Source organism: Vigna unguiculata, chromosome 10, assembly GCF_004118075.2.
Source record: "Vigna unguiculata cultivar IT97K-499-35 chromosome 10, ASM411807v1, whole genome shotgun sequence".
Lineage (NCBI taxonomy): Eukaryota > Viridiplantae > Streptophyta > Magnoliopsida > Fabales > Fabaceae > Vigna > Vigna unguiculata.
The window spans coordinates 15,431,848-15,452,402 of record NC_040288.1 but is presented as its reverse complement, the minus strand read 5'-3'; the positions used below and the strand labels follow the sequence as shown (position 1 = coordinate 15,452,402).

The following is a 20,555-nucleotide window of genomic DNA, read 5'->3' as shown; positions in this document are numbered from 1 at the left end:
TGTGAGGTGCTATAAGGCTTGGAACATTATAGATGGAAATGCCTTTCATTAGGGGTACTCTAGAATGAGAGCAAATGAGAGCAACCTATGTGAAGTGTACTTGAACCTGAACTAAAATTAGTATTGCACAAGTACTGGTGTAGCGCCTGGCGGTGGTGATCGACTCGCCAAGCGACAACGTAGAAACAGGGGGTTCTAGATCTCGGTATGCCTGGCGGTAAGGAGGGGTGCGCTAGGCGGAGTCTGTAGTTTAGCAAATACTAAGGCACGTGGCGCCTAGTGGCACAGGAAGTTCCGCCAGGCGATAGTTGCAGCGGCAGAGAAGACTAAGGCGCTTAGCGCTTGGTGGTACGTGTCCCCCGCCAAGTGATTTTACTGCAACAGTATTGGTGTTCTTAATTTTGCGGGCATGATCTACAAGGCTTATGGTGATGCTTCAAAGGTGGGATTGTTGGTGTTCCTTGAGTTGTGGCTCGGAACGTATCCCTTGAGTTGTGGCTCGGGATAGGGGTTAAAGCACGTGGTATTCCTTGAGTTGTGGCTCGGAATAGCATCTCTTGAGTTGTGGCTCGGGATGGTGGATGAACACGAGGAACTTTTGAGTTATGGCTTGGGTTGGCGAGTGTTACCGGTGTGAGTGTGCTGGTTGTGGCCAATACGGATGGGTCCAGATATATTGCCCTCCTCAGTAGTTGACTGATGAGTTTGGTAGTCTTGGGACGTTGCGAACTATGTTCGTATTTGGGAACTCCACCTGGCGTTACGGTGTATGCTCCGTAACATGGTTTCCCACACGTGCTCTATCGGTTGTGACCCATAGGTATGGTAGTAAGTCACCTAGAAGTAATCACCAGAAGATGTAGAACACGAATAACCTGGTTGTGGCCAGGTGGTATGAATCAAAGGAAGGGAAATCCTTTGGAATGTTTGTGTTGTTTATATTGATATGTTGTATATGGGTATATATAATTGTATATGTTTTATCCGTTAAGCTCACCCTATCTGCTTGTGTTTGGCGATGATCGTATACGCGATATACGTGAGTAGATGGTGTTGCAGGTAGATCTGGTGAGGCATAGATCCGGAGCGGGGCTAGTCTTAGGGCAATTTTCTCAGAGTTTTTACATTGTCTTTATGATTTCAAATAAGTTGTAATTATTAATATTACTGGACTATTTTTTTATGGTAATAGTAATTGTATTCAAGGATTTTGGCATCTTTATTTATTTAATAAAGTTGAAATTTCCCGCGTTTTTGGGAAATTGATTTATAATTAATGAATTTTATTTTTTCTTATTTTATTTTATTATTTAAACCCATAATATCCTGACGGGATGTTACATCTAGTTCTCCTTGAAGCATTGAACTTAAAAGGTTCCATTGATAAAATAAATTGATGACAGTGAGTAAATCAACCTCTCTAGGTTACAGGGAGTACATAAACCTCTCTAGGATACCACGAGTATAAACCTATTTAGGTAAACACTCCTATAAAGAGCACAATTTAAGCTCACAAGGGAGAAACTTCATAGAGTGAAATGTTACAAGGTTTACTCTCATTCTCCAAAGACAGTAAGATATACAAGATATAAAAATGTATAGCAAGTCATTGTTCTTGTTGTGTGTCTTAAAACTTCAACTTATTGTTTATTTGTAGCTTCTAAGATTTTAACTTTTGTAACCCCAAAAATTGGTTCAACTAAATGTACTTTACCTGTCTAATATATTTTTTATTTACGTAAAGAAACTTAATTTGTATTCACTTAACAAATGCTAACCTAAATAAAAATACATCACTCAAATGTGTCTTCTATTAAACATACATGATATTTATGCGATTAAAATATTAATATACAAATAGATGTATGTAAGAGAAGTTTGTTATACTTTTACAACAAACTAAAGATAAGTCTTAATTTGAAATACATTACAAAACAAGCTAAACTATATCAGCTACAAATTAACAAAGTCAAGAATTATGTGAGAAGTCAAGGTAGATTAATTTAATTGTTACATGTTAGGTCTTCATTTTCTTCATTTGAAAAACAGAAAGTAAGGGTGAGTACTTCTTTTACCCCTAAAACTTCATCATAACATCTCAAGGTTTACAACATAATTATTCAAATAAATTTCCAATTGAATGAAACAACTTCTCAAAATTTTAGATTTTCATGAATAATGACAAATCATGTCAAAAAATCAAGTTGATCACAAAAAGAAAATCATGTTTGTATATTTTGAGTTCAAGATCTCACACTTACAATTATCAATCTTTTAATAATCATATCTATATAATTTAAGTTCAAATTCATCATTAGACTCATCGCATAGTCATCCTTTAAGTACTTGAGGCCCTTAAATGTTGTCATTACACCTTCTAAATCATAATGGACTTTCACCAATTAATATAGGTTGTGCTAGTAAGTTGTATGCTCCCACGGATACAATGTGTGCACTACACACCTTCCTGGCTTAAAAATATAGTCAAGAAGATGGTTGAGAATGAAGTATGAGGCTTGTGATTTATTTTTACCCAGCTAATTATGTACATCAATCCATGGTAACCATATGCACACCCTCTATTCCCCATGTCTATGACCTTTCTGTAGACTATATACCTAGTGTATGTTTGTAACCATCCATACAGTCCTAAAAATAACATTATTTTCTCATTCATAATTTCATTCATTGTAATTTATTTTTCAATCATTCTTACACATTAACTTCGCATAGAATAATTGAAACTAAAATTTATTCACAAAATTTTGACAACATAATGATTGCATTTTTAACCTTCCATTTTTTTTAAACAATCAAAATAAAACAACTAATATCATTCATATATGTATGGTATATAACTATTTTAATGCTTTACTTATAAATTTAAACCCTCCATCCATTTGTTGACTTAAAATATTGTACAAGGTTCCTATAAAAAGAAAAGAATCAATACAAAAATTAAAACTAGAACAACAACCAGAAAAAAAATAAAAATTCCAACGTACATATTTTATAAGTACAACAATAGACTTGTTTTATTTACACATTTTTGTATAAAACTTCAAATGTGGTGATTTTTGAACCTAGCCTTAGGTTTTCATATACAAGGAATCCATTTATGAACTCATAATTTGAAAATTGCGTATGAATAGTTACAAAATAAAAAGGGGCATATTGTATACTAAGAAAAATATGTCAAAATAAAGAGTTGGGATTTGGGATTGATCCCTTTACCTTGGTGAAGTTAATAGAACTCTAATATTGAAATGGAAATTTCAAAGTGATGTATTTTCTTATTTAAGTTGTCTCAAAAGAAGCTTTAAGAAGGAGATAAAAAATACTTTATAGAGTAGGACTTAAGAAGAATATGAAGAAATAAATCCTAACTCTAGATGTAATTGACCGAAACTATGACTAAGAATTTAAATAGCTAAGAAAGGAATAAAAGAGAAGAGAAGAGAAGAGAAGAGAATATAAAAAAAAATAAGAGAAGAGAAAGCTTACCTTAGGCAATTCTTTCTTTAGTTGTAGAAAATTGTGAGAAAGATGTGAGAGATGTGATTGTACTTGTAGGCAAAGATTTGTACAAAAGGACAAAGATAATTTGTAAAAAAAAATGTGTCTTTAGTCCTAGTAATTACATTTGGGAGAATGATACTATAACTCCCTTTTTTAACTCCCTGATGTGGCTTAGTGTGAGTCATTGATTAATGTACCACTAATTTTTCTTTGAAAGAATTAATGACCCACACTAAGTCACGTCATTGAGTAAAGGATGAGAGTAAAAAAATTGAGTCAAAGTATAATTTTCCTTACATTTGAAAGGTTTCCATTAGAAGACAGAAAAAAATCTACTCAAAGAAATTTGTGATGTCACATGAGTAAAAAATTCTTCCACTTTGTTCTTATCATGAGTACACTAAATTTGGTGGAGAAATATAATTGATACATTTATTTCTATTATTTTCAATTGGTGTAACGTCCCATTAAATAGATAATTCAAATTTAATAAAGCTTCGCATACATAAAATATCCAAAGAGTACAGAGTTTGGGGTATGAAAGTTTTCAGTTATCCAATCATACCCACATTGGAAACAGAGGCACTACATTGCCTAGAACAAAATACAACAGTTCAATAGTGGCTCAAAGACTCGCCCATACACAGGGAGACTACAAAAAAAATAAAAATAGCTCCTTCAAACGTAGGCTCAATAGTGAGCCCGATGCCCATCCATGATCATCAAGTTGCAGCATCCCCATTGTTACTGCGATTACCAGAGGTTCCCACATCTGCTCACATCAATAAATTGATGATCATCGCAAAAGGAGAAAAGCCACACACAAACATACAAGCAAACAAAAGGGTAAGCTAGAGTAAAAAATTCTTTTATCATACAACTAAACATACGATTCAAAGTCAAGAATACATATCAGTCATCCAAACATGTGATAGCAAACAATTTAAGACTCGACTATCCGGACACATATGATGAGGCACCACCACGGAACCTTCGTGGGATTACGTCCTGGTTGTGAGGCACCACCACGAAACCTTTGTGGAATTATGTCCTGGCCGTGAGGCACCACCACGAAACCTTCGTGAAATTACGTCCTAGCCGTGAGGCACCACCACGAAACCTTCGTGGAATTACGTCTTTACATGAGGCACCACCATGAACTCTCACCACAAGGTTCATGGAATTACGTCCATTAGATGAGGCACCACCATGAACTCTCCTTAGGAGGGTCCATGGGATTACATCCATTAGATGAGACACCACCATGAGCTCCCACTATGAGAGTCATGGGATTACGCCCTACCCATACCTTGTCCATGTTTCACCAACCAATCATAGAATTCTCATGCATACCAATCTCATGTCAATATATATAAATAACCAACCATACAAACACATATCATGGCAAGCTCATACCAACTCATCAATTCCAGCCCATAACATACCCAATACATGCATATTCACACCCTTCATGTTTAAGATAGAGCAAATTAATCAATCATGCAACCAACAACAGGTATGTAAGAAAACAGCCAAAACCTACACCAGGTCTCGCCCAAGCTAAGGCGAGAGGAGTGCTCTCGCTCAAGTTGCAGGCTCTCGCTTAGGCGAGACTATGAACAGAGGCCCTAAAAGGTTTTGCGAGCTCTCGCTTAAGTAAGGTCATCTTGCCTGAGCAAGATGGTTCGTCGCTCAAAACTTGGTTTTTCCACCTGAGCGGGTGCTTGAGCAAAACCCCTAGGCGAGCTTCTGCTACTCTCACCTAGGCGAGACGAGCTCGCTTGGGCGAAGATAGCAGTTCTCCCTCATTGTCTCGCGCCTGCAACACTAGAGAACAACCAACACTCCCATACAGTTCATTCATACACGAATACAACCACTTTCCAAACCATTTTGAGCATGAACAGATGTAAACAAAACACATATTCAAAAAAATGCGAAAAGGACCTAGCTTCCCTTACCTGGACAGATGCTAGCAGAAGACACAAGCACTCAAAAACAAGCACAACAGCTCCATGAGCCGATTCGTGAGCTGAAACTACTGACCCGGAACGAGAAATGAGGTTATCTAGATGAACCTCTATTGGACCACGAAAAATAAAGCTAAAGAGAAGAGGTATGGGTTGAATATTAACTTACATGAAATGGAAATGGGATTGAGCTAGCGTGATGAGAACTAGAGGCCAAACCCTAGCAGAGCGTTACTGTTGCAGTCCTAAGAGAGTGTGGGGGATGTTTTCTAAAAGTAATAGAATGAAAAACGAATTGTCAGCAAGGAGGATCTTAGATACCTTATGAGCCAACCCTTAGGCCCAATAGATTAGGACAAGTCCTTTAAAATTTGGAGTAGAAAATAAATGAGTTTTACAATTAAAATCAATGAGCTTGAGTTCATAGGTTTGCAATACACAATTTTATTATTTTAATCCCTACACAAAATCATGTATCTCAATAAAAAAAAAAAAATCCATTTTTTTAATACATTCTAAAATCTATTTCTATAACATATGGTTTATATGAATTTTCATTTTTCTTAAATTTTAGAAAAAACTTCTATGAATATTAGTGATCGATCTTGTAACAGATTGACAAAATCCAATAAATAAAATTTTAGTATAAATTTATTAATTAAAATAATTTTTCCATTTATCATATTTATTAAAATAAAGATAAATTTTCTATTGAATTTCAATCCTACATCCATCTAAGAATCTTGGTTTGGTTTGGGTATGATTTATAAGGTGAATGGAATCAATTAGTATTGATTAATGAACGGACCAGCAATACTAGTCGTGGTTTCCCTCCCTTATCATTCGCGTGCCATCTTTCTCGCATATTAAGCGCTGAAACCGACGTACACACTGTCCCCATTTTCTCTCTCTTCCCTGTCTTGTCTATTCTCACTTTCTCCCATTCTCTCTCTCTCTCTCTCTCTCTGCTCCATTTCAGTGCTGTCTTCTCCCCACCACCCCACTCTCCCTTTCTCTTTCTCTCACACTCATCCTATCATCATCATCATCATCATCCTCAACATGCCATCCCCTTTGACCCTTCTTCTTCCCTTCTGTCTCAACGCCGCCGTTTCATTCACCACAACATGCTGTTGACTATTCACCCTTCCAACTCTCACTTTCCCCACTTCTCCTTTGCCTTTCCCCATCTGGGTATGCTCCATTTTCTCCATTCCCTGAAAAAGACTCATTTTTTATTGCTGTCTCCAATGTTCGTTCCTTCCTTCGCTGCTTCACTTTTCAATGCATCCACTGTTCTTATTATTTTCAAAAGGGCTTATTATTTTACTTTTAAATATGCTAAATCGACCACGCGCTTGATTTAAGTTACTCGATGATGTGATTTTGATGGGTAAAAAATTGCCACAGCGGGGTATATTTTATTATATACTTCATGTAGAAAAAGGGATTTTGGTTGTCTGTTTTCTCATTGTTTTCTGGAATTCTTGATTTTGGAGCTGATACATTATGTACTCTTTCTTGTTTTGTTTTTCTTTTGATTATTCCAGTTATTGTCATCCATTATCTCTGTGTATCCACGTGCAATACAATTGCGGTGGGGGGATGATGTGTTTTTTGCTCTGCTTACTCTCACTGAATGCTTCTTTTTTTCATGTGGTTTTTTGAGGTTAATTTCACTAAAGTTGGTTCTGCACTTCTCAGGGCTAATGTTAGACTTCAATGTATGATTATTAATTTAATAACTTGGATTTTCTCTATGATTTCAATTATTGGCGGTGGTGATTTTAGTTCATGGTTCTTTATCATGTTGCCATGTTGAACTAATTCAAAATTCTCTATTTCAAATGAAACTCGTAGTTTTCAAATTTCCGTAACATAAACTTCTTGGTAGTGGGAGATTTTGTTTTACATATTGCTGTTTGCTCAATAACAAAGGCTAGAAATTGATCCATATAGGCAACTCCATGTGTCTTCTTCTTGTTGTCTAATTGCAACTAATGTACCAACTTCTGAGCAAAAAAATAACTATGATACATTGATACGTAATTACTTTGGTTGATCTATTTTGGACTATTGGATTTCTACTGGTAAAATATTATAACACTCGCACCTAGGTGGCGATTGTGGTTTCATCTTGGTACTTAGCTAACTGCATTGAAGTCATTCGTCCTCGAGGTTTATATGTTCTTTCCATTTTTCTTCTTTCTTGCTAAATATTTTTCATGCTGGTTAGTTGATTTTATATTTGATACTTCCCTGCACAGTTAATGCTTTATCCCTCAAGTATGTGTAAAGAATGTAAACAAAAAATTTCCGCCATATGTTTGCCATTGCCATATGGACTCTGATTTTTATTATGTTATGGTCTATTGCATCGCTGCGATGCCATTGCAATACTAGATTACATTTGTGAGAAAATAATAATATGGCAATGTATCGGGTAGATTTTTGACCTGCTATTAATTTTGTAATGGATAAAGAAACGTTAGTTGCATCTGGAAGTGTTATTTTTTTGCTACTTGAGGTAATCTAAGTTGTTATTACTTTGGATTTTTTTTTCATAGTAAGTATCAATTGTCTAGGTTTCGTGTAGTGAAGGCATTTTTGTATATACTTTTTGTTTATCAAGGGTTTAATGTGGTGGTTGACCATGCTATGTATTCTTTATTGTGGTTATTTTTTCTTTTAATAAATTTTTTATGTGATGGCAAATGATAAATGAACTTTGGGTATCAGCATAGCTAAGATGTTACATAGTGATGCTTAACATGAGCTTATTTTGAGGTAATCTAATGCTTTTGTGAGTTGGGTTCTGTTGGTAGAATTTTGTCTTGCTACTAAACTTGTAACAAATAATATATTGAGTTTCATTTTGAAGTGTTATTCTTATTGCTGCTTGAGATAATCTGGTACTGTTTGTCGTCGGTTTTTATTCCTGATCCCTACAGGGTTTTTGCTACATAGCTTTGGTTTTGCTACCATCAAGCTTTAAGTTGATCCAAACAACTTAGTTGTTGAGGCATGCTTGAAGATATTATGAAATCGTTTCTTGTTTGATATTTCTTTCTTTCTCACCTAGTTCTTGTGAATTGATGCTATGAGTTGTCACAATTGTTCCAGAAACACAATGAGTTCAAGCTTCAAGACATGGGATGTCGGATTTGCACTTGGAAATGAAAGAGAGGCAACGTTGGAGAGCTGAAGAGGATGCTTTATTACGTTCTTATGTCAAACAGTATGGTCCTAGGGAATGGAATCTTGTTTCTCAGCGCATGAACACACCTCTCAACAGGGATGCAAAGTCATGCTTAGAAAGGTGGAAGAACTACCTCAAGCCTGGCATCAAGAAAGGATCTCTCACCGAAGAGGAGCAGCGCCTTGTAATCCGGCTTCAAGCAAAATACGGCAACAAATGGAAGAAAATTGCAGCAGAAGTTCCAGGTAGAACTGCCAAGAGGTTAGGGAAGTGGTGGGAAGTGTTCAAAGAGAAGCAACAAAGAGAGAAGAAAGAACTCAATAGAATCCCTGACCCAATTAACAACAGCAAGTACGAGCACATACTTGAGAGTTTTGCAGAAAAACTAGTAAAGGAACAACATCCTTCACCATCATTTGTTATGTCTGCTTCTGATGGGACATTTCTGCGTACTGATACACCAGCACCTGCATCATCCTTGCTTCCTTCTTGGCTTTCCAATTCAAGTAGTGCTGCTGCTGGTCCAAGTTCCCTTTCTGTGACACTAAGTCTTTCTTCTGCAACAGTTGCTGCAGCTCCATTCTCATGGTTGCAACCTGATAGGGGACAAGACAATGCACCTTTTGCTTTGGGAAATATACCAGCTTTTAGTGAAAATATGCTGATATCTCAGATGGTGGAGCACTGCAAAGAGTTGGAAGAGGGGCAAAGAGCTTTGAGTGCTCACAAGAAGGAGGCAGCTTGGAGGTTAAGCCGGGTGGAGTTGCAGTTGGAGTCAGAGAAGGCGAGCCGGAGAAGGGAGAAGATGGAAGAGTTTGAAGCAAAGATTAAGGCTCTTCGAGAAGAGGAGAGAGCTGCTTTGAGCAGAATCGAAGCAGAGTACAAAGACGAGTTTGCTGCATTGAAGAGAGACGCCGAAAACAAGGAACAAAAGTTGGCAGAACAATGGGCTGCAAAGCATTTGCAGCTTACTAGGTTGCTAGAGCAGATAGGATGCAGAGCAGGGTTCCTTGAGCCAAATGCAAGATGAAGATGTCATTTTGAAAAATGGATTTGGTGGTTCTCTTGTGACTTGCAGATTACAAGATGATGATATTTTTATGTTAAAACTGATATAGGTGTTTTTGTGACTTTATGCTTTTTGTGATCTTGGTATATTTGTGTTGTAGATGTGTCCTATCTGTTCCTACAACTTGAGTATTTTCTGTGAGCACTTGAATTATAGTATCACTTCCAAGTACGTGACTTAGTTATATTCTTCACCATACTTGCCTCCAAATTCTTTTCTTGGAGTGGCATTAGGTGAATGGTTGGTTTATGTAATTGTATCTAATCTTCAGACATGTTTGAAGCTTTCCCACAAACACTTCTAGAAAGAGTAAAATAAAGTAAAAATGAAATGATTTATTCCATTGCATAAAATTAGTTTACCAAGAAGTTCTTCATTGTAGATTTTTTTTTTTTTTTAATTCTTGTTAGCACAAGTCAATTTCAAAATTTCCTTTTCTTTTTTAGAAAGTTTTTTTCTTTTTCCTTTTATTTATTTTAGAAATGCTAATGGGGAAGGAAGTTTGACTTGAAAAAAATAAGGAGACTAAACCCTATCTTTTATTTTTTTTTATTTTTTAGAAATGGTAATGGGGAAGTTTGACTTGAAAAAATAAAGAGACTAAATCCTAGCATAGTAGTGTAAAACATTTTCAGAAACAAGTTGCCTCCAATCAATCTAGAGTTTGGTAAGAAAATGGATTCTTTGGTAAGAAAACCTAGAGTTTGGTCCGAGAATAACTACAAATGGTTTTGGTTGGCAAAATTTCAAATATTAAAGACTTTTTTAGCTCCCTTTTTAATTCGCTTGTGTAATGACAAATATTTAAAATTTTTACAGTTGTGTTCTTTGTTAACCTTTTTCTAAGACTAGGATATAATTCTGAACGTTAAATTTATATAACTCTCCTGAAGGTTAGATTTTCAGAAATTGTATCTTATATTGCTTATGAGAGTTAAGGTCCTAGAATATATTTTGTAATGTTTAGAATATGATTTTGGGATTGCTTAAGTCATGAGTATTTAAGAATAAGTTAGTAAATAAGTAATAAATAGGTAGAATTTGAATTTTAGAGTCATTAGAGATATACGAGATAAGTGATGAGTTTTATTCAGGTGGTTACAGTGATAAACTAGGGTTAAGTTGATGGACGCATTTTGCACACTTTAAGCATTAATATGTTTTTGGTGCTTAATTGTCCATATATAATTATTTTGGTAAACAAAGCTAGAAAAGAACCAAATCTCAAAAAAACTTAATTTCTATATTTTAAATAACTTTGATCTTCTTCCTTTTTTTTTTTTTTATAAGTGGTTAGGGATAAAAACTTGCGCAAATAATTAAAAGAATATAGTCTTTGTAAAAGCTAAGTTGATCTTCTCTGGCAGAATGCACCCGAAGAAACAGCCATATTGCTATGCACTTAGAAATGATTTGTAATACCATCATTATAGCTTAATTATTAATTTAGTACTCCAATTTATTGTTTTTTTTATTTTAGTTCTGTTGTTATTTTTAGATTTAATTTAGTCTTTTAATTTTTTTTAAAAGATTTAGTTTAGTCTTTTTATTATTGATCTAATTTTGTCTTCTCCAATTTAAAATTAAATTAGTAATTAAGTTTAATCACAACTTATATGTTAAAATAACTTTTAAAATTTATATGTCAAATCACTCTATCAAAATGTTAAAAATTTGAGTATTTAGATGGAGTGTAAAAAAATAAATATTTTGAGTATTTCGGTAGCGTAAGTTAATATGTAAATTATAAAAATTTATTTTAACATGAATATATAAGTTGTAATTAAACTTAATTACTAATTTAGTCTTAAATTGGAAAGGACAAGATTTGATTGTTTTTTAAAAAAAAATAAAGAAGACTAAATTGAATCAAAAATAATAAATGACTAAATTGAACATTTTTTAAAAATGAAAAGAGTAAACTGAACAAAATAAATAATAAGAGAACCAAAATGAATTAAAATAATAAATTAGAGGACTAAATCACTAATTAAGTCCAATAATTAACTAACCATTTGTTCAATATATTTGACATGCTCAATGAATTAGTTATAGAAAAAGAAAAACTTAAATATGAAGCGTTATTAATACAGTGGAAAGCAACTTTAAAGAAAGTCATATTCACATTTGTTGAAAGTAATAAACGAAATTTTGTTCAATGAAAAAAAAAAAGAAGGGAGGATGGTAGGTATCGAAAATGTTTTATTGGTAGAAAAAAATCTAAAGCATAATTTGTTGAGCCTAAATTATTTATGCGACAATGAAATATAATGTTTTTTTTTAATAAAGGCCTTTATATAGTAAAAATAATGACCCATATTTTCTACCAAGAGATCGGATAAATTCTAGAAGATAGATCTCAATGAACTACCAAACTAAAATGTCTCTTATATCTATAAAAAAAATAGTGGGTATAACATAGGAAAATTGGTCACGCTAGCTTGAGATTAATCTTATCTAAGATTAATATTTTTGTGATGAATTTTTCTTGGCTTATTAATCCGCTAGATTATGACATCATTCTATTTTTGTTTTGTGTTCTTTATCTGATTTTCTTGTTCATATTTCAAAAGGATTCAAAGTCAGAACTGATCGTAATCTTTCATAAATAGGATCGTATCATTTTGGTATCTGAAATCGGGTTCTTGTTTGAATTTCTTATTCTATCTTATCTTTTTATTCTATAAAGAAAATCTTAGAATTCTTGAATGTTTGATCTTATCTTATATCTTATTTTTCTATCATATAAATAAAATCCTAATGGTGTGTTTGAATAAATCAATTTAAGAGAGTAATTCATTTATTTGAACAATTTGAAATTCTTTAAAGGAAATGACATGCTTGGATGAAGAAATTAAAAGAAAATTAAAATTGAAAAATTTTAAGAAGATATTTCAAATAACAAAAATAATAGAATTTGAAATTCCCTAAAAGAAAAAGGAAATTGAAATTCCTTAAGTTGTGAAATTGTTCATTGGTTAGGACAAAAATAGTTCACAAGTCCAAAAGGTCTATTCATATCAACCTTCAATTCGTGTCGAAGGTCGAGTCAAGTCAGGACGAGCAAAAGGTCGAGAAGAATGGGTTTGGGCCAAAGTTCTAAACAAGTTGACTCAAACCTAAGGTCGAGTCAGGTTGCCCTGTGCCCTAGGCCGAGTTGGTTCGGCGTGGACCCCGAGTCGAACCAAGTCAACCTTAGTCGACGGTTTAGCAGACGATCATAGTTGAAGTTCAAGCTGAGTCCATCCGGGCCAAAGGTCAAACCCAATGTGCCTAGGCCAAATGTTGAGTTGAGTTGGCCAAGGGTGAAGGTCGAACTGAGTCAGCCCGGGCAAAGGTTGAGCCGAGTAAAGCTAGGCCCAAGGTCTATCTGAGTCAGCCTGTGCCCTAGGTCGGGAGGTCGGGCCAAAGGCTGATTCGGGTCCACCCGGACCAAAGGTCAAGTCAAGTCAACCCAGATTGGAGGTTGAGCTGGGTTGGCCCAAGCCTACCTAGTTTGAATGTTAAGTTGGATTGTTTCAGATTGAAGGTCGAGTAAAGTTGACCAAAAATGAAGGTTTAAAACCAATCTACCTTAGTTAAAGGTTGAGTCGTGTTAACTCATACCAAATCATCGGTTCAAACCGATCAAGGTTGAAACAAAAAGTTGAGACAAGTAATCTCGAATTGAAGGTCGAGCTAAATTAAGTTTGGAAAGGGTAAAATTGAGTTCATCTTAAAATAAAAATTAAATTACTTTATCCAAACAAAAATGATGAAATTTAAGATTTTTCAATTACTTCATGTAAACTAATTATTTAAAAAATATAGAGAATTCAATTGCAAGTAATTTAATTACTAGATATTCCAATTTCTTAGAATTGTTGAAAATTTTCATCTAAACAAAAGGTAAAATTGTTGAGTGTTTGATCTTATGTTATCTTATATCTTATTTCTCTGTCATACAATGAAAATCCTAAAATTCTTGAATTTTTTTTCTTATTTTATCTTATATCTTATTTTTCTAGAAAACCCAAATTTTTGATTATTTTGTTTTAAACTCTTATTCTGAAATTCTTGAATAATACTTTGGTATATTATTTGATTGTTATGTTTTTCATTTTAAATTTAGAATTTCTACATTTGATTTGTAAAAATTATAAGTTTTTGTGTTTTATGTTCAAAATTATAAAGGGTCCAAAAGAAAAAGAAAATTGTAGAACAAAAGAAGAACAAAAGATGGAAATTCATAAGAGAGATAAGAGTTGGAAAAAAGAGCTTCAATCGTATTAGGATAGTCTAAGACAAAAGAAGAAAAAGAGATGAAGATTCATCAAGAAGGGCAACAACAAGAACAAAGAAGTTAGAGAAGTAGATTGAAGAGTATAGAATATAAAAACTTTTTGTAAAAATGAGATTATTAGTTTAAAATGTGGAATATTCTATAAACTTTTAACATGTTCTAAGACAAAGTAGTTAAATGTCATATACTAACTTCAACTGCTTGGTAGTTAAAGTTAGGTTATGCACCTAACTACTTCATAGTTACATAAACCAAAGGAGTTGCAAATTGATAGGATGCTGAAAGAAATTTGACAAGGTGCAGGAAGCAATAGCCTTAATTAATAAGGACGATCTCATCCTATTTTCTACATAATTTCAACGAAATGTACTTTTGGATGGTCCATTGTATGAACAATTTTGAAATGCCTATTTCGAAAACTCCGAAATCTTGTTCTATAGGTTTCTTTCAACTTTATAATGTTCCTTTACAAGATTTTTAATGACCTTATGGCCTTTACATTTAGGGTGAACTCCTTTGAAGTTTTTCAAATGTTAGTATCTTACAATTGAATGCTTCTTAAGCAGGTGAGTTCCCTGTTCAGATTTCATCACCGTGGCTTTTTTAACTGCTGATTCAAAAGGTGCACTTTCAATGTTTTTCATTTCTAGAGTTGTCTACCTGCATATAAGTGTACAAAGTTCTGCACTTTCAACTACTTTCATTTGAATAATGTTCATAATTTCATGTTTAGATTTGTCTATATTTCGTGAGTTCTCCAAAGAAAGAAAAAGTTACGCCTAAGCTAAGGCGCATTCCCTTGTCATGAACATTTTTCTTTAATGAATTAGGAGTTCTTTTTTACAATTAATTACCAAACAGGATATTTGGAGAATGTCTCCTACAAATAATCAAACAAGCGCATCTCAGATTACTCCCCGCAAATATGGCACATACGACACAAGATAACAGAAATTTTGCATTCCGAACCTGTATAAAAGCCAAACACTTTATCTTCAGTATGGGCAATCTCCCCGAAGCATTTCTTGTTTCAGACTTCCGAGACATGATAGATAACAGCACCCCAGTGTCATCATAAAATCACTTGATCCAACAGACGTTTTATATTTGCATGCATATTTACAATTGAAAAGATAAGATATAAACAGGCGAAGAGAAGGCAGTTATAGACTATGAGAGGATCACAAAGTAACCATTTGTGGAAAGAAGTTAGCGCCAGGAACAAAGCACGGAAATTAAAATGCTGAATGCAAGAAGACAGATCATGCTCAAAGCTGTTAGATTTATCAATTGTCATATGCAAAGCTACTTTATATATTTGGGTAGCATGCATATACGTTAGAGAACAATGTTCATGTTCGAAACATGAAGTAACACCTGTTCAGTCGTACACTATCTGCAACAGTTTTGTATAATTTCACTAGGATATATGCATAAAGACAAGTGAAGTGCCCAAATTCCACGACTTGCCTATATAAATGTTCAAATACTCATTCAAAATCTTGAGCTTACTAAATATAAGAAAAAATGACAAATCAAAACCATAATAATGCCAGTTGAAAACTATTTTGGTATGATTGTATATAATCAGCAAAGAGTTAAATAGTTAACCTCTTTAAGACCATTTACTGGAGTATATATGCTCTAATTTCTGGTGGTAGAATTCATAATTCATAGATTCAATCCATTATCCAGTCAGCAACAGCATTCCTATTTCATAATCCACTGATATTTTGGCAGACATTAGGAATTAATAATGATAAAATTCTATCACCTGCATTTTGTTTTCCCATTTATTCCCTTTTTGTACATCCGCAGAGACACGGCAAAATAATCCTTGGAGCTGAATCTGGGCTGGGTTGCAGGCTTGTGGCTGTGGTCAGCGACTATGAGTGACCTCAAAGGCTCCTGAGCCCATTGATCAGCTATCCACAGAGCAATGCTCAAATAGGTTGATCCTTATGCGGAATATAGAGATATCACTGTCATCTGTACAATTTCAAATGACCAGTACTATTAGAAAAACAGCGGAAAGGAAAGATAGAAGTAAACTGAGAAAAATTGTATTTCTAAAAAGTTGTTTACGATGAGAAAGGATACAACTATTTATAGAAGGTGATTGTACTTACCATAAATTCGGTCCTAATTCAAAACCCAACTTATGGTTCACCTCATAATATTTACTTATAAAAAGCCTAAAAATACTCTCCCACAAAAGAGTCACCTTGCCCTCAAGGTGAAAAGAAGGAAACTGCTTCAAGATGGTTTTCATGGGTTCCCATGGGGCTTGAAATGCTGGTAGGTCAGTCCATTGGATTAGCACCGCAGCAGTTTCCTTGGGAATATAATCATGGCATCTCACGCAATCATTAATTTCAGTAAACTGATCATTGAGAATGGTAACCGAGGCGTCAATTTCAGATCCATAAAGTTCTCTCAGGCTGGACTCATCTGGCATCAGATACTGTTTTTCTGTAAAAGCAACCTTTTTCATTAATTTGCTTTTTCAAAAAGAACTTGTGATCTTCTGAATAATGTCTAACTCAGCTTTCGGAGAACCCGTATCAAGCTATATGTTTTGGAGAACCCGATTCCCCAGTAATCATTTGAAATCTCTGAAATATGGAAATTAGCAAAAAACTACATTTTAGCATTCCCATAATGACACAGAATGTAGCCGTCTGCTAAACCTCAACATCTTCATGAAGAGATCTTATTTCCAGCTGAGCATCTCCTATATTTGCTCTTAATAATTCCAGAATGGTTGAGATATGCTCACTTTGTGGATGAGCCTGATCCCCAGCAACAAATGCATTTAAATGATCATTGACATTAATCCAAGACCATCCTCTTTCCTTTATTACTCCCTTTGACTTCATTAACTTTCTTATATCTGCAACTTCCTTCCATCTCCCCTTGGCAGCATATATGTTAGCCAGAGTAATATGAGTTCCAGCTGAATTTGGATCCAACCGAAGCAACTGTTCAGCTGTCCATCTTCCACGGTCAACATCTCCATGCTCTCTACAAGCCCTGAGAAAGGTAGACCAAACAACATCGTCAATATGGAATGGCATAGTTCGTATTATGTGCTCAGCTTCACTCAATTGCCCTGCTCTGCAGAGAAGATCAATGATACAACCATAGTGTTCTTTTGAAGGACTGATCTTGTACTCATTAGTCATTTTCAAAAAATAGAAGAGACCAAGATCAACCATTCCAGCATGGCTACATGCTGTCAGAACCCCGATGAATGTCACATGGTCTGGCTTTAGACCAACGATGGAAATCTTCTCAAACAAGTTAATGGCCTCTAGGCTATAACCATGTTCAGCATATCCATTAATCATGGCTGTCCACGATATAATGTCATTCATTTTCAAACTGTCAAAGATTTTTGACGCATCTTGTACACTTCCACATTTTGAATACATACTAATAAGAGCACTATGAACCATTGCTTCATGATCTATGCCAATGCAAAGTACATGTGCATGCACCTGTTTCCCTTGCTCAAGAAGTGCCATGCTTGCACAAACACTCAGTATGCTAGAAATAGCAAATTCATTTGGTTTTGGCCCTTCCCTTCTCATCCATGATAGATAGTCAAAAGCTTCTTTTGCATAACCTCCTTGAGAATAAACAGCAATTATAGTGCTCCAAGATATAATATCTTTTCTAGTTATACCACGAAACACTAATGAAGCTGAAGTCAACAGCCCACATTTTGAATAAAGAGTGATGATGGAATTTGCCACTGACAAAGCATCAACAAAACCAAGACGGAATACATGACCATGTAATTGTTCCCCCCATTTAGCAATAGCAAGATTTGCACAGGCAGAAATTATGGCTGCAAAAGTGAATTTATTAGGAGGGACATCTGATTTTCTCATTCTTTTAAATACTTCCATTGCATGTTCCTCTTCACCCATCTGCACATATGTCGTAATAAGATTTGTCCATGAAACTACATCTGGCATCCTCATTTTTTCAAACAATCGCATGACATAATCCGGTTTTCCACATTTATTATACATGGTTGCTAGAGTATTAATCACAAATGAGCTCTCATCAAATCCTTGTTTTATTGTTTGTGTGTGTATAGCTTTCCCATGATGTAAAAAACTCAAATCAGCTGAAGCTTTTAGAGCAATGGAAAATGTATGTGAATCATAGCCCACTTTTGATCTCCACATTTCAGAAAAGTACAACAGTCCCTCCACACTATAACCCGCATGTACAAGCCCTGCAATAAAGGCAGTCCATGATACTACATTTTTAGCCATCATTGTTTCAAAGACTCTGCAACCTTCTTCTATTTTGCCTACTTTCATGTACATATCTATCAGGGCACTGCTGACAAACACTGAGGTTATCAAACCAGATTTAACTGAAAATCCATGTAGTAATTCTCCAAGGCAAATATTGACACCAAGTGCACATGCCTTGAGTGCAACACTAATCATGAATTGGTCTATTTGAAGTTCAGGCTGGACCCACATATTTGAGAACAGGAACAACGCTTCATATGAATCTGAGGCATTGACATAACCACCTATTAATGTAGTCCACGAAATCTCATCTCTGTGATCCATTTTCTCAAACATATTCCTAGCTTTACAAAGTTGTCCCTGTTTCACTAATTGCTTCAGTTCAGCGTTAACTTCAAGCATATTATGAACAGAATAGACAAATGGAGCTAGCTGTTCTCGGTTTGCCTGCTGGATCAATTCAGAGGCAGTTCCTGTAAATAAATTGTTAGAAATATGATTTAAAACCATTCATGTCTCCTTATACAACAGCTTAATCTTTTGGGGTCAGAAATCTAGATTTTGATCCTTATCACAAAAGTTGAATTTCAGCAGAAGGCAAGTGGGTCTGACCATTTTACACATTTCAATCTCAAATGGCTCTTGCCTAAGGGGTCATACTAGAAATATAACAAAATCATTCATGTGACTTTATTTCATAGCTTAAGCTTTTGGAATAGCCTTTTTTTTCCTATTGAAACAGGTATAAGCTTTTGGATAGTTGGTTCATGAAGGAGCAAAAACTTAAACAAGTTTGAAACTGGATACAAAAACATGAATAGCTTGAAAAAATCCATGCACAGCTTGCTTGAATACTTTTAACTATTATTAATGCACCATTATATGAGCTGTCTAGATTGAGAATCTTAAGTCAGGGCACTATTTTTTCATTATTAGTACACAAAAAAAAAAAGAAATGACGTAATCAGAAGCATCAAACAAGAAAGTTAATAAGGAAGCCACGTGGCAGAAAATCAGTTTAATTTATCAATCAGTTTAATTCTGAATAATCTGTCACGATTTTTCTTTACGGCATTAATAGTTTAGTGGATGCAAGGCATTTCTACAAATAAGCAAACAATAAACAGAGTTGGGCACGCTAAGACTTCAATTACACAGTTCTTGTAATCTTTTCTCAAATCAATATAATTCGTCGGATTCTATTCATGCTTTGGAATCCCTAAAGTTCTATAGTTCTTCAAATAGTTCCGATTCCTAGTTCTAACTTCATCAAACTTATAATATTAATCAACAGCAAAACAAAAATTAAAAAAAGAAACTAGACCTTGCTGAGACGATTCATTTATCAGTTTCAACAATGACAAAACAAAAAATAATGAACGCACACATTCACCTGGAGTGGAACAACTGAGAGGTGGGTCGAGGTTCCTTGAGAATAGGGCCGCGTTTGGATTGCCAGAAAATGGAGGGTGAAGTGCGAGGGCAAGCGAGGAAACATAGCGAGGATGCAGCCAAATGTCTCGGTGGAAGAGGTTAAAGTGTTTGAGGAAAAGGCGCATCCTCGCTATTGCTTATTTGTTTGGCCTGAAACAGCGGGCTTTGCACCTTGCTCCGACCTAACACATTGTCTCCTGGGGGTGTCTCGCGCAGAACAAGAAAAAGGAGCAGCGCCGCCGGCTTCAGGCGGCACCGGCGAGGGCAAGCGGTGGCGACGGTGTGGCTGCCAGGTCCCGGTCCAGATTTCGCATGGAAGAAAAGACGCTGTGGCCGCAGGTACAATCGTGATTCACGCGAGTTGAAACGCAGGGAGGCATCATCGCCGGCAAGGCTTCCGGCGTCGCCGGCGGCGGTCCATGGTGGGCAGAAGGTGATTGTGTCGTGACCCAGGGCTGAGTTTGTGGTTGTGTGCGTTAAAAACGATAAGTAGCTGAAAAGATGAAGATAGATGGAAATCTTTAGGGTTTTAGATGAGAGAAGAAAGTGGGTTGGGGCCGGCCAATCTTTTCGATCTCTGCGCACTCCCACATTTTTAATCTTGCACCTCTATTTTTGATATTTTAGAAATATTTTTTGTGAGTACTTTTATAATATTTTTGTTAGTAGTGGATCCCTGATTTGTAATACTTAATTATTTGTTATTTCTATCTCTTCAATATTTTTATTTACCTTTAGTCCTTTGATATTGACCATTTTTTTTCATTCATTTGTTTGTAATAGTGGTATCAGAGCCCCTGTAAACAAA

General features: G+C 35.1%; 2 protein-coding genes across 6 annotated transcripts; one reads left to right on the top strand and one right to left on the bottom strand.

The window, feature by feature from the left end:
• Nucleotides 1-6,335: 6,335 nt before the first annotated feature.
• Nucleotides 6,336-10,100, top strand: LOC114167021 (transcription factor AS1-like). Of its 2 annotated transcripts, none has more exons than XM_028051923.1 (2): nucleotides 6,336-6,741; nucleotides 8,613-10,100. In XM_028051923.1, exon 2 carries the CDS (start codon nucleotides 8,645-8,647, stop codon nucleotides 9,716-9,718), a length of 1,074 nt encoding a protein of 357 aa, XP_027907724.1. In that variant the 5' UTR covers nucleotides 6,336-6,741; nucleotides 8,613-8,644; the 3' UTR covers nucleotides 9,719-10,100. The 2 variants fall into 2 exon arrangements, with proteins under 2 accessions (XP_027907724.1, XP_027907723.1); XM_028051922.1 differs by having other exon boundaries at nucleotides 6,342-6,683.
• Nucleotides 10,101-14,802: 4,702 nt separating this feature from the next.
• Nucleotides 14,803-20,323, bottom strand: LOC114166770 (putative pentatricopeptide repeat-containing protein At3g47840). 4 transcript variants are annotated; one of them, XM_028051583.1, is made up of 4 exons: nucleotides 19,707-20,323; nucleotides 16,169-18,786; nucleotides 15,009-16,028; nucleotides 14,803-14,919 (listed from the first exon to the last, which is right to left on the bottom strand). In XM_028051583.1, exons 1-2 carry the CDS (start codon nucleotides 19,870-19,872, stop codon nucleotides 16,724-16,726), a joined length of 2,229 nt encoding a protein of 742 aa, XP_027907384.1. In that variant the 5' UTR covers nucleotides 19,873-20,323; the 3' UTR covers nucleotides 14,803-14,919; nucleotides 15,009-16,028; nucleotides 16,169-16,723. The 4 variants fall into 4 exon arrangements, with proteins under 4 accessions (XP_027907384.1, XP_027907385.1, XP_027907386.1 ...); XM_028051584.1 differs by having other exon boundaries at nucleotides 14,803-15,122; nucleotides 15,814-16,028; XM_028051585.1 differs by having other exon boundaries at nucleotides 14,803-15,008; nucleotides 15,814-16,028.
• Nucleotides 20,324-20,555: the final 232 nt, after the last annotated feature.